The 14,279-nt window shown below is 35.7% G+C and overlaps 1 protein-coding gene across 4 annotated transcripts in view; it reads left to right on the forward strand.

Annotated features, from left to right (window-relative positions):
* LOC113066341 (piezo-type mechanosensitive ion channel component 2-like) overlaps positions 1 to 14,279 on the forward strand; it is a 109,534-nt gene that overhangs the window by 48,798 nt on the left and 46,457 nt on the right. For 2 of the 4 annotated variants that reach the window (XM_026238244.1, XM_026238246.1), the window contains exons 5-12: positions 1,271 to 1,415; positions 5,693 to 5,975; positions 6,789 to 7,002; positions 11,383 to 11,551; positions 11,708 to 11,830; positions 12,903 to 12,938; positions 13,019 to 13,127; positions 14,117 to 14,268. In XM_026238244.1, coding sequence (XP_026094029.1) covers positions 1,271 to 1,415; positions 5,693 to 5,975; positions 6,789 to 7,002; positions 11,383 to 11,551; positions 11,708 to 11,830; positions 12,903 to 12,938; positions 13,019 to 13,127; positions 14,117 to 14,268 — 1,231 coding nt within the window. The remainder of the gene's footprint in view (positions 1 to 1,270; positions 1,416 to 5,692; positions 5,976 to 6,788; positions 7,003 to 11,382; positions 11,552 to 11,707; positions 11,831 to 12,902; positions 12,939 to 13,018; positions 13,128 to 14,116; positions 14,269 to 14,279) is intronic. The other 2 variants (XM_026238245.1, XM_026238247.1) reach the window with 1 other exon arrangement.

A 14,279-nucleotide genomic window follows, 5' to 3' on the forward strand; every position in this document is an offset into this window, starting at 1 on the left:
CATAGTTTTATGAACACCATGGTTAAATTAATGTTAGTGTAGCAAAGCCAAGGTTAATTTGTGATTAGCATGGTTTAGCCACAATAAGCTGTTATTTAAAAAAAAAAAAAAAAAACATGATTAATTTGTGTTTACTGTGGTTTAACTACAATAACCAGTTTTTATTTTATTTTTATTATTTTTGAAAATTATTTATTTATTTATAAATTTATTTATTTATTATTAAAACCATGGTTAATTCTCGCAAGGGTCTGGATTTTGCTTTGAAATCAGTGCAGGCTGGATTGTTTTATGTTGTCAACCAACAAAAATGGAAAAATATCCAGACTGTTATACATTTAAGGAAACCCTTAATCTCTTCTGCTAAAAAAAAAAAAAAAAAAAAAAAAAAAAAAAAAATATGACCCATTATTATGATTTAGTGTTTAAGAAACTTAAGTCAACACATTACAAATCATATTAAATATTATAAGTCAATTGAATTGCTTCTAGCTAGCAGTACACTGTGATATAATGTTAAAATACACATACATTTGTTGTTGTTGTTGTTGTTTAATAATCAAGTAGCACTTATATTATACTCTACATTAGACTGTATTTGTCATGTTTTCCCAACCTCAAAATATGTTTATGGTTGTGTTCAAGCTTTTTGGACTTGGTCTATTGAAATGGTCGTCTGATCAGACTCTGAAAGCGCTGGGATCACAGAGTCATGCAAACGTCTGCTGTGTAAAGATCTGAAACGAGCAGTGTTTCAGTTTCCAGCAGGAGTCGGGCCGCTCTCTGAAGAGATGTTGTCCTGAGGCTTGAAGGGGTTGGTTTCATGAAAACTGGAGGTCGAGCGCGGAAATGAGATCCAGACGGGCCAGCGCTGTGAGCGAGGACACTGGGAGTCACAGGCTTTTATTGCAGAACACAGCGGTTCTGTGTGTTTTTAAGAGGCGGCTCATTGTTGCACTAAGAGCACTCGTAAAATTCAGCTTAAATGTTTGGCTCAAGAGGAACGGACACAGTTCTACAGTATATAATTCACCTAAACATTTATCTTGTGTCATTTCTTATGTTAAAGTATGCAGAGACACCTGTAAGTAAACCATGACTTCCCAAAGAGTGCAAACACTGAGGCTCTGTGGCGCTATCTAAACATGACTCTGTTTTTTGAGCGGTCCGGCGTGTCAAGGTGCGTGTCAAGGATGGGTTTTTACACGCCGTCTTTAATAACTCTTGTGTGTGTGTGTGTGTGTGTGTGTGTGTGTGTGTCTCGCCGCAGTGTCCGAGGTGCAGACGCCGGGAATGGCATCCGAGTGTTCATCCCGGACATCGGCATGTTTGTGGTGGGTCTGGTGACGTGGCTCCTGTGTCGCAGTCTGGAGAATGTGTCTCAGCTCGACAGCGACTTCGAGGAAGACAATCAGGTGAGAAACACAACACACAGACGCCTGAAAACAACACTAGAGTGTGCAGTCTGTCCTCTCCAGTGTTTCAGGTCTAGTAGCTGATAAACGTTATCACAATATCACTCCATATCAGTATTCCTCACAATAAAAGAAATGCCTACCACATGTTTGTTAGCTTGTTAGCCTCAAGAATGAAGTTGTTTGTTGACAAATAACCTCTCTTTTCATTTTGGCCCAATGAAATGTGTTTTATTTGATTGATTTTCTGTTTTCTGTTGTATGTAATCAGGATTCAGTATGATTCAACGACAATTCATCATCAAAAATAGTGTCTAAAGAGATTCATAAAATGAAACCGTCATTTTTTTTATGTAATCAAAAGAAAATGTAACAATGTGCATTAAAAAAAAATGCATTTTTTTTTTTTTTTTTTTTTTTGTCAAATACGGTCCTGCACCACAGAACTTTTCATTTAAAACAAGGATGAAATAATAGCTTTGTTATATGGTACTCTTTTAATAAAAATAAAATATTGCAGATGGATTCCACATGTTTGTTGGACCATAAGAATTAATAGAAATCTAAGTTGTTGATTTAATAGAGTTGATTTTTTTTTTTTACCAAATAATTTTTTTATTTTCATTTATTCTGTTCAAATTCACCATAAAAAATGTGTTTAATTAAATGAATTCATAAAATGAATAAATGTAATCTTTTAATCTAAAGAAAGTACTGCATGATTCATTTTGCCCCCCCCCCCATTTCTGTGGTTTTAATTTGATTTTATCTGAATTATGTGTTTGAAATATATTTAATTGATCCCTTATAGAATAATCAATAGAAAATATAACAACTAATTAACACATTTATTTCAAGAAATATATAGATTTGTGTGACATTCCTTGAAATAATAATAATAATAATAATAATAATAATAATAATAATAATAATAATAATAATAATAATAATAATAATAATAATAATAATAATAAAGTGAATCAGTCACTGTTATCCTCTGGCTGAAATGATTTATAAATGTGGATTGAAGTCAGCAAGGGCTCTTCGTGTCAATAAGTCAAGACTACTTTCTGCACAAATAAACTAGTGGAGATTAATGTGCCCTAATTCACTTTCAAGAGATCGCTTTCTCACTTACTCCGTCTAAAAATACACCGAATCTTTTTAAATATAATGTGTGTGAGCAGCTAACTGATCCAGAAAGAATGCAAATATTTTGAGTGTATTGATTTCCACTAAGTGCTTTGCTTTGAATTTGATCTTGTGCCGTATAAGATCCTTCAGTTCCTGTGAAAACATACGTTGAGCGGAGGGAGACGCATAATGGAGCTAAACTAGCTAAAAAAACGTGCTTTAGAAAAACGAATGATGAAATAAAAATGCAAACAGAAATGATCAGAATCCATGCGGGTTTGGGAAGCTACTGTAAAATAAAATCGATGAACAGGACTTTTAATGTTCAGAGACTGACAAGACTGATGAAGATTTGCTGAAAATGTACATGAGTGTCTCATCAGTGGACGCTCTGCAGTGAATGGGTGCCGTCAGAATGAGAGTCCAAACAGCTGTGGATTATTGTGATGTTTTTATCAGCTGTTTGGACTCTCATTCTGACGGCACCCATTCACTGCAGAGCATCCACTGATGAGACACTACTACAGATATGAAATCGTGGTCTGTCAAATGTAAATACGATATGTAATGAATATTATTTGTACTGCTTTGGGTCTCTATAATCAGGCTTATACAAGCTACTGGGTTTGGCATCATCTTTAAACCATATGAACACAACATAAATCATCAGATATTTGCATTGTCATTCAGTGGCCACGTTTCCTAATCACTCGCTTTTATTCAATGCTGTTAGCAATGCATTTGCATGCCTACACACGCGTGCACGTGTGTGTGTGTGTGTGTGTGTGTGTGTGTGTGTGTTCAGGAGGTTCACATCTGGAAAACATTTGCTGGTGTTGTTTTTTCGGTGGCGGTGCTAAAGTTACCAACCCCCTCAACCTTGCCTTTTTTTCGTACACACTGATTCTTTTTCTTTATATTTCATATTCCATATTCTCTCATGAGTTTAATTCTATTCTGAATAGGTGACATGCCATATAGATCTGTGTTGATGTTAAAACTGGCATCATTGGTCGATGTGACACTAAGGCGTTTGGTAAAACGCTGTCCCACATGCTCAGACCTTTATGGATCGTGACAGGCAGATAATTAAGACCACGCTGTAAGTGCTTAAAGGTGTGCGGATGAAGTCAAGTTGTTTTAATATTATTATTCTTATTACAGAAACCAAGGAAAACAACTAGCAGTAGCTCTTCCAAGAAAAACAGGCCATGATGTGAATAAGACAGTAACAGCTGAGCATACAACTCCACAATGAAGGAGAAATACTAGAATTACTGATAGTGTTTGACTCATGTTCTGCTGATAGACATGAACTTCTGTGCGTGGACGGAGTTATCAAAATGAGTTCATGTATTATTATTATTGTGGTTATGGTTTTAGTTTCGTAACCCTGACTGAAAGTGAACCCTACCCGTTTGAACCCTTTAGAAATGGCATGTATTTTGTTGTGAACTCACTGTGATGAATGTTTAATGGTAAACACTTTGACGCTCCGCGGAGAGGCTGTTAGATCGTAAAGTAAACAACTGTTTGTCTGCTTTGCGTTTGGGGACTTTCAGAGCCAATCAAAGGAGGTTTGTTATACAGTTAGGAGTGTGAATTTTGACCAATGAGGTTTTGCTGTGGGCGGGGCTACCACAGAAACAGAAACTAAACGAATACTCAATTGTTGGATTGATGGGGATTTAAAAATTGACAGAAGGGGAAATAATAGTGTGAATAATCTCAGGATTATTGAATATATAATGTTAAATAAATTGGCCTAGCTTATCTATTTTAATTACTTAAATCATTAATTCATTAAGAGGTAAAACAAATCAAATCACATTAATATCCATTATTGATTTCAGCACCACGGACAGCACTGACGATCACCTTTCACGTCGGGAATCTCCATCACTTCCATGTGTTTCTTAGATATTCACTTTGATTGCTTGATGCAAGCGCCAAGCGTTTCTGAAATACACTCCTCTGAATGAAATGAAGAGTTTTTCTGGGATGGTTTGTGTCTTTCACCAACCATTTTGGCTTACCTGCCAATATATGACAAGAATTATCTTAAAAAAAAATACTTCACCAAAAAATGGATGCTCTGCAGTGAATGGGTGCCGTCAGATTTAGAGTTCAAACAGCTGATAAAAACATCACAATAATCACAGCACTCCAGTCCATCAGCTAACATCTGGAGAAGACAAAAGCTGTGTTTATAAGAAACGAATCCAGCATTAAGGTGTTTTAACAAACAGTTGCTTCTAGATAAATTATGAATACGAACACAAATCCTTTACAAAAGCACAACAACATTAGAAATGGATCATTCATAGAACTTTTTTTTTACTGAAACATTTTAGTTGGATTAACTAACTGATCAAAACTATGTTTCCCATAATGTTTTCTAAATGAGAAAATTGGATTGATAATATTTTCTCTGAAGTCCACATAACCAAGAAACAGTTGAGCGATCATTCAGCAATGCTTTCATAACGTTACCAAAAGAACGTTCTTAGAACATATGAGATGACTTCAACAAGTTCTGATTTGATCACTGAACCACCAGACAACGTCCGAAACACAACTAACTTTCAGCTTCATAACCAACTTCATATAATCAGACGTTTTGTTAATCCTTAGCAAATCTGTCCTGAAGACCTGTGTTTTATTTCTGTGAGCGGATCTCTCATCTGGCATCATTTGGTCTCCCAATCTTTCACCCATCCTCACCTTCCCCAAAGAATTGAGCCACATTTGATATCTCAAAATAAGGCTCCATTGAATTTCAGGTTTTGAGTATCACAGGACAACCCAAAAAATGTTTATCTGAACCTCACGGATGTTGTCTTTGTAACTGAAGTCTATTCTGATGGTAACAATTGAGTTTTGCTGAGTTATGGGTTTGAATTTGATTATATCTGTGCCGGGGAGAGCCGGAGACTCACTTTAACTCTTCTGCTCTTCCTCAGAGAGACCAGATTCATCTTACAACAGATCAGACAGAAAGAAAGGAGTGTTCTGAACTCTCTAATAAATGTCACTGATGCTTTTTTGCAATTGGATTGGAAGTTATAAAGAAAAAAAATGAATCTTGCACTTTCTGTAACTCTTTTATGATTCATTGTGAACATCCTTCCTCATGATTTCAGGAAAAGGAGGACGAGGACGAAAACAAGAAAAGTGAGAAACTGGAGCTTGAGGATGATCTGCTGTTCGAAGACTTCGAGCTGGGCGATGAAGACTGTGAGCTTCCAGTGGAGGAGGAAGTGGACGAAGAGGACGGAGAACTTGAGGAGGCCAACGTCGAAGAAAGTACCAAAATGAAGATCCTGCGGCAAATAGCAGACGTGGCGTCCAAACTCAAAGAAATCATTGGCAATCTGATTACCACGGCAGGAAAAGTAGTCGTAACCATATTATTGGGGCTCACAGGTAGGTCGTGTTGAGACACAGGATCAATAATCATTCATTTATCAACTGAAGATGAAAACAAGATCAAGTGTGTTGTTATATCCCAAAGATCAAACTAAAAGAAATACAACTTCACACAGTTAAAGGAAAAGTTTACTCAAGTGTTTACTCATCCTCAGGTTTGGAGAAATGTAGCACTGCATCAGTGTCTCATCAATGGATGCTCTGCAGTGAATGGGTGCCGTCAGAATGAGAGTCTGATAAAAACATCACAATAATCCACAGTCCATCAGTGAACATCTGGAGAAGACAAAACCTGAAACACATCCAGCATTAAGATGATTTTAACTCAAACACATAGAGTCTATAATCATAATAACTCTTCCTCCAGTGAAAAAGTGTTCTGGTCTGAATCAGGAGAGAAATCTGCACAGATCAAGCAGCGTTTAAACAGATCTAAACTAATCTGTGAGAGACAACAGGAGATGCTCTTTTTCATTATTGTGATGTTTTTATCAGACTCTCATTCTGACGGCACCCATTCACTGCAGAGCATCCACTGATGAGACAGCAGTGTAAACATTTTCAAAATAATTTCTGCAGACTTTCATTTCTGGGTACACTATTCCTTTAAGGGCAAACAATATAGTCATTTAATTAGGAATCCACATAATTGGACGTTTTGTGTAAGGGAGAAAGATTCCCCGTGCAGTTGGTCTGAATTGGACTTTTTACATCGCTTCGGTACTGAATGGATGTTTTCTGCACACAAAGTCCACTGCACCTTTAGTATTGGCTCTGGAAATGACTTCTCTCAACGTGTCCTTGTTCCAGGGATGATGCTGCCGTCTCTGACCTCCACGGTGTACTTCTTCACCTTCCTGGGGCTGTGCACCTGGTGGTCTTTCTGCCGCAGGTTCGACCCGCTCCTCTTCAGCTGTCTGTGTGTCCTGATGGCCATCTTCAGCGCCGGACACCTCATCGTGCTCTATCTCTACCAGTTCCAGTTCTTCCAGGACGCCGTTCCTCCTGGAAACAGTTACGCCAGGTGAGACGACACCGTCTGTTACCTGTCAGAGAGCTGGAGTTAATGGGATGTGAACGCTGGTGTGGTTTGAGCCCTGTCAATCCTGTAGATGCGTCCCCACCCTGTCTTTAAACATCCCGTCGAGGCTGTGGCTCTGAGCGTAACGTGTTCAGATTCGCTGCAGTATGTAGGACTTCAGTTGAATGCTGTGATTCATGCTGTTGCTCGTTTTGCACATAAAAGGTTTACATCTCGAGCGCAAGCTTAAACCGATGCTGCGTGAGCCGTCTGTTCGGGACGGATCCCTTTACTGTGACCAATGAGATTACGCTGCTGCTTGACAATCAGACACAAAAGCAGAATTGAATTAAACGATCGGCCGAGCGGGAAATCCTGCGTGTGCCTGCGAGCGTCTGGTGGCCGAGGAGCTCAATCAGGATGATTTAGGAAACTACCCTGAACGCAGTCATGTGTGCTTATCTGGTCAAGCTGCTTCATGATGAAAGGCTGCGGGATTATATATACTGTCTGTATATATATATATATATATATATATATATATATATATATATATATATATATATATATATGAAGACTTGGAGAAACCTCTAAGTGCATCTGAGATTTTTCTTTCAAATGAACATTTTTATCAGGCTCCTATAAAAATATAAAATAAGTCATTCAATAGCTGACTAATAACCATTTCATTAAAAAAAATCTAAATATTTATATATATTTATATATATATATATATATATATTTATATATACATATATATATATATATATATGTGTGTGTGTGTGTGTGTGTGTGTGTGTGTGTGTGTGTGTTTTCTCTTTTACAATTTATAAAGTAAATAATAAGATTACTCATAATAATTTTATTATTTAAATCATGATAGATTTTATTCTATTAGTCATTGTTTTTAATAAAAAAAATATTTTTGTACTTTTTTTTTATTAAATATACAAACAAACAAATTAATTTATGTTATTATTATAACATTTGACGAAGCAATACATAAAGTCCTAAAAAAAAATAATAAAATGTAAAAACTCAATAATAACAATAATAATAAAAAGAGATGAATCATTATGGTTTTATTCTTTTGACATATATGGTTTTTAACACTATATGAAATAAAAAGAAACAAATAAATATATTATTATTATTATTAGATCTGATGAAATAAAAACTATTATTGTATATATATATATATATATATTTTTTTTTTTTTTTTTTTTTTGCAGACGCTTTTACCCAAAGTAACTTATAATTGGGGGATACACAAAGTGATTCATCTTAAAGCGGCAAACAGACACAGAAAGTGCTTGTAATACTAAGTTTTAGACATTGTTCAAATAAGTACAAGCTAGAGAGAGAAGGAATAAATAAAGAAAAAAAAAATATATATATATATATAGGATGAAGTAAAGTCAAGGTTCGAGAGAGATGAGTTTTCAGCAGTTGCTTGAAATAATGAACACAAAAAAAAATATTGCAAATATATTGTCTTTATAATGTCATGAATTGTTTTTCTCACATGCTATAAATTATTTGTTTGTTTTTATTAATTGATTAAGTTATTTAGCATTCAAAAATTTGACAAAGAATGAATGATATGAAGTGTTTTAGGGCTACTGTGGAGAGTTATTTGTGCTTAACTAGAAAAGATGAAACAGTCCGAGCCCCAGAGACTTTCTCTCTTTATTTGAAGAGCTCATGTGTGTTTAGTAGCATGTGAGAAACTGGCTAGAAAGGTCCATTAAAAGCCTCTGTGGCCTGTTGGGCTCGTCTTTAAATAATTTGAGTGCTGTATTTAAACTTTGGGTTTACATCTCACACCAGAAACCAGGTTCAAGCCGACACTGTCAGACTCTGTTTCCAGAAGTCTGATTTAAAGAGTCAATATTCAGTTTGCTCTCAGAGATCTTGATGTCTGCCCAGCGTTTGGCTCCAGGAAAGACCTCGTGTCTGAGTAAAGTGCAGCAGGAACAGAAACCCAAACTCTCCAAACCTGTGTTTGTGTATGTCTTCAGGTTTGTGGGATGTCAGCTGTTTATGAAGCTGTACGCTCTCAGATTTGACTCTATGATCGTTCACTTTCATGTGGTTTCAAACAGGTATGACTTCTCTTCTGTGGTGATGCAGTCCAGCATGACTGACTTTAATAATTAATAAATCATCCGAGAGGGACATCAAAAAAGTGCTCAGATTGGTTTACGTTAAAACAAAAATCTGATATTTAGCCACTTTGAGCCAGATATATTATACAGTAGTTAACTAAAACTATAACCAACCACAGAAACTTAAATTAAATTAAAATAAACTGATATAAAATAAAATGTTTAAAAGAAACTTATTTTATTTCAGAAAGTTGCCAAGGAATTAGATTTTTCATTTAGTTTAACCTAAAACTAATATAGTACTAAACATATTTAATTATAAATATATGTTTTAAATATATTATAAGTAACATAACTAAAACGTGCAATAAAACAACTAATAAACATGAAAAAATAAAATAAAAACACAATATATGTACTAAAAATGCAACTTAAATTAAAATGAAAACTGAACATATGAAAATTCTGGATTATTTCAGAAAATGTATAAAACTATAATAGTATCTCAATGATACTAAAATACTAATATTTATATATATATTTTTTTTGCAAAATCTTTAAGAAATATATATAAAAAAATAGTTTTTCTTAAAAGGTCTTTATATATATGTGTGTGTGTGTGTGTGTGTATGTGTGTAAAATGTGTCTTGTCTCATCGCTGAAGTTTAGCTTTTCTATAGAAAGTCAGTTACCAAATATTCAACTTTTTACTATTCCCTATTTCCATCTTTCCTCGCTCCTTTTCCACACTTTGTTCAGGAATTGGCGCTGTGCTTCTGTGAAGAGTAAGCCCCGCCTCCTGTGATCTGATTGGCCGTCTCAGTCATTCTGACACTGATGAGTGATGTAATACGACTGAGGCAGACCGAACTAAAAATATAATATAAAATCATCTTAAAAACCGAGCGCTGCATAATGATCTGCAGCAGAGCAAGGAATCAGATATTGAGGGGACAGCTTGGCCATTTCTAATCATTGGGATATATATATATATATATATCTGCTGCAGACATCCATCCAAACGCACAACTCGTGTTTGTCTGGGTTCTCTCTATTAAGCAAATAAGTGTGTTATCTAAGTTGCAAAAAGGTGGAGCATTTCCAGTAAATTTCAGAAACATTCCAGAAATGTTCAAACTTTCCAGGATTTTTGGAAAGTTTCTGGAAATTTACCAGATATTTCCCACCCCTTTGCAACCTTAGTTTATTATTATTATTATTATTATTATTATTATTATTATTATTATTATTATTTACTAATGAAATAGGGTTGAGGGGTGAGAACCAGAAAGGATGTAAGTTTCACCAAATTTAGCTTAGTCTGTTCAGAGTTAAATCTTTTGGTTTCTAATGAATAACTCCACAATTATTAACAATTCACTTCTGTCCTTTTAGCAGCTCATCAACAGCTTTCATTTGATATATATACATCTCCATTTGACCCAAAATTGCTGGTTCTAACCCCTCGAAATGATGCTTTTGGGCTGAATGCATCACTGAAGACCTTGAAGACTTTGAAAGCGTGGTCTGTCTGTGTGGGGTTTCTCCATTACAGTAGATTAGACTTCAGAACGGCCAAACCGTGAGCAAATACTACAGATCAACAACCATCCTGACCTCCGAACGAATCCACGTCCTGAAACCTCAAAGACACAGATACTACAGTCAGGTCTGAAACCGAGCTCAGAAACCACAGCGAAGGCCAAACCAAACACATTTCAGGAACACAATGAGTGGAGAAGAATAGAAGAAGGTGAAAGAGTGAGCAAAGAAGTGTGCTTGACTGAACCCCTTCATTCAACCACAGAGAAATAAGTGGTTTTTACAGGATTTAGCTGTTTCTTCCTCAAACTAAACCTGAGAAACACTTTATTAGAGGTGATTAGTGAGCCGAAGACGATCACAGAAACAGCTCAGTCAGAAGCAGATCTGTGGATGAGCTCTAAATATGTGCAAACGCCAGAGAAGACTCGGTTCTGGGTAGAAAAAATGCTGATTTAGCAAACCCGGAGATTAAAAGCAAATGCTTTAGTGTTGGTGTGTCTGTTGCGTGCGGGAAGCATTGCTCAGACGCTGGTGTTTATATCTCATATTTCCTACCGTTCAGAAGTCTAAGGTCATTTTTTTATATAAATTAATGCTTTTTCATCAAGAATGCATCAGTGATCGTAAATACATTTATAATGTGATCAGTTACTCCCCAGCTCTTCATATATACAGTATATGTATCTGTGTATATTCTGAATGAACGCTGTTTTCCTCATCTTCTCCTCAGTCTGTTTGGCATCTCTCCCGTGGTTCAGACGGACTGCTCTCACACCTGGATGTTCAGAGTCAACCCTGACCTGGAGTGGCATCACTTTGTCAATCCCATCATGCTCTTGGTGCTGTATTACACTCTGGCCACGCTCATCCGCCTCTGGCTGCAGGAGTCAGGAGACACGGTCAGACTACCGTCTCATCAGTTTACCTGATCACACACTGAATGAGCACAGCTTTTGTGTTTCGTTTAGGAACGCATCGATCCTAAGCTTTACTCGTCTGAGCTTAGACCTCAAGCTGAAACTATAAGAAGCTGAATATGATGTGTTTGTGATCAGCAGGTCCAAGAGAAGCAGGGAGCGACGGAGGGCCGAGAGGAACCAGAATCTCCTGTCGTTTACAGCGCAGAGAAGAAGAGGCAGCTGTGGCGAATGGCTCATTATCGCACAGATGAGAGACATGTAGGAGTCCGACTCTCATCATCTGACGCTTCAGCATTTCACCGCTCCTTTCAGTCTGTACTGATGCACCAGCATTACAGGAACACTGAATATTCGGCCAAAACAGCAAGTTCAGCTGTGATAAAACAACATAACTTCACATTGACCTCATTCAGTATCCATAAACTAGAAAGAAAAATAAAAATAAAAAAACTCTAGAGACAAGCATTTTGATAATGCATGCACTGCATTATATATTATTATTATATTATATATTTTTTGATAAATATATAATGAAAACAAGGTATAGATTAGATAAGGATAAAAAATATAGATTAAAAAGTGTAAGTATAAATATAAAGATGTAATGTGTGTGTGTGTGTGTGTGTGTGTGTGTATATATATATATATATATATATATATATATATATATATATATTTAGATTGTTTAATAACATGATTATATTATTGCAAAAAAGTTGGAAAAAAAGCCTTATGTGCAATTTAAATGTTTGTACAACTTGTTGATTATTAAATACATTTGATTCATTTACTTCTATTAAATAACGTTTTTTTTAGTTTCAGTTTTTAGCTAAATGAAAATACCTTTAGTGGTCACACTTTATTTTAGGGTCCAATTCTCACTATTAACTAACCATTAACTATGACTTTTGACTCAATTAACTCCTTATTTGCTGCTTATTAATAGTTTATAAGGTAGTTGGTAAGTTTAGTGTATTGGGTGTCATGCATTATATGTACTTTATAAGCACTAATAAACAGCTAATATGTTAATAATAGACATGTTAATAAGCAACTAGTTATTAGTGTGAATTGGACCCTATACTAAAGTTTTACCCATTTAGTATTTTGATATTGCATTGTTATCATCATCATTAGTACTGTAGTATTAAAAATTATGTTTTTGTTTTTGGCCAAGTGCATCCTGAATTTTCTGTGCATCACTACGAATGCATTCTTCCTCCATTTAAGCGTTAGGAATGATTGTTTGTGTAGCACGTATATATTTCCTCTGAGTTGTTTTGGAGCTGTGGTTTATGGAGAGACAGTGAGTTGTTGTCTGTGTTTTCAGCTGCTGACCACACGAGACGGCCGCAGCACCCCCGAGGTGTGTGTTTGTGATCAGATGTCATTAGTTCTGCTGTCAGACGTGTGAGCAGTGTGAACTGTGACTGTGCTCTGTCTCAGGTGTTGATCGTGACGTCGAACGGAGCCTCGCTGGACTTCAACGGCCCGAGGTCTGTGGAGCTCTACTCAACGCCTCATTACAGAGCGGACCGAGCCCAGTCTGGAGACCGTGAGTCAGCCTCCTCCCCGTCCTGTGGCTCAACACGCAGTCTAGATGCGGACAGGAAATAAAAAGAGAAGAAAAGTCTTGTTTGTGGACAGACATTTTCAAGCAATTTTATTTCTCTTTATGTCATTCCAAATACAAATTGGTTAAAAAACCAACAGTGTTGATCCAAGATAAAAAAAAAAAGTATCAATTAAGTAAATATATACATAATAGTAAATATATAAATATATATGCATTGCAAATATGTTTGTTCAGATAATTGCAAAGACTTTTCAGTTTATATATATATATATATATATATATATATATATATATATATATATATATATATATATATATATATATATATATATATATTGTGTTAACATTATTATTATTATTTACTAATGAAATAGGGTTGAGGGGTGATAACCAGAAGGATGTAAGTTTCACCAAATTTACACCATTTTCACCAAATTTTAATAACATTATAATCATCATTTTGTTTATATGATATAATCTATATAAAATAAGTATATTAATAAATTGTATCTCTATATAACTGTATCATTATTATTATTATTATTAACTTGGTTTGTAATTCAAAGAAAAGATTGCCAGTGGTGTAAAAAATCAACATCTTCAAGTATATTATTTTGTGATTGTTTTAAACAGTATCTTGCAGAGTTGTGCTGGTTTGGGGACATTAAGACATATTTACTGGAAAACAAGATTAAACTACTGATAAAGATTTAGGTGCAAATGACTTGTTTATTGCTTGTTATTATTAGTTTCTCTACCAAACACAGTGCATAGTCTCACAGTATTCCCATCCACATCCCTATTCCCTAGATGTTTCAGGAAGTTGGTTTTTTATCAGTTCTTGGGAATTCAGTCTTGAATGTTCCTGATATACACATGTAAAGCCTCCATTCATCATCGAGGGCTGAGATATTAGATGATTCACAGTCAGTGCCTCTGTTTGCTCAAAACACACGCTTGTTTTTCAGAGAAAGTGGACTGCGGTGTTTACGAGATTGACTCGGTGTATGTCGAGCTTCCCGAGGTTCAGTCGTTCGGTGTTGTTCGTGTGAACGCGGCGGTCAAGGCCTTCAGGTTCATCATGAAGCAGAGCTACATCTGTGCTCTCATCGCCATGATGGTGAGTCCTGC

The sequence above is a fragment of the Carassius auratus genome, chromosome 49 (genome assembly GCF_003368295.1).
Source record: "Carassius auratus strain Wakin chromosome 49, ASM336829v1, whole genome shotgun sequence".
In the NCBI taxonomy this organism is placed as follows: domain Eukaryota; kingdom Metazoa; phylum Chordata; class Actinopteri; order Cypriniformes; family Cyprinidae; genus Carassius; species Carassius auratus.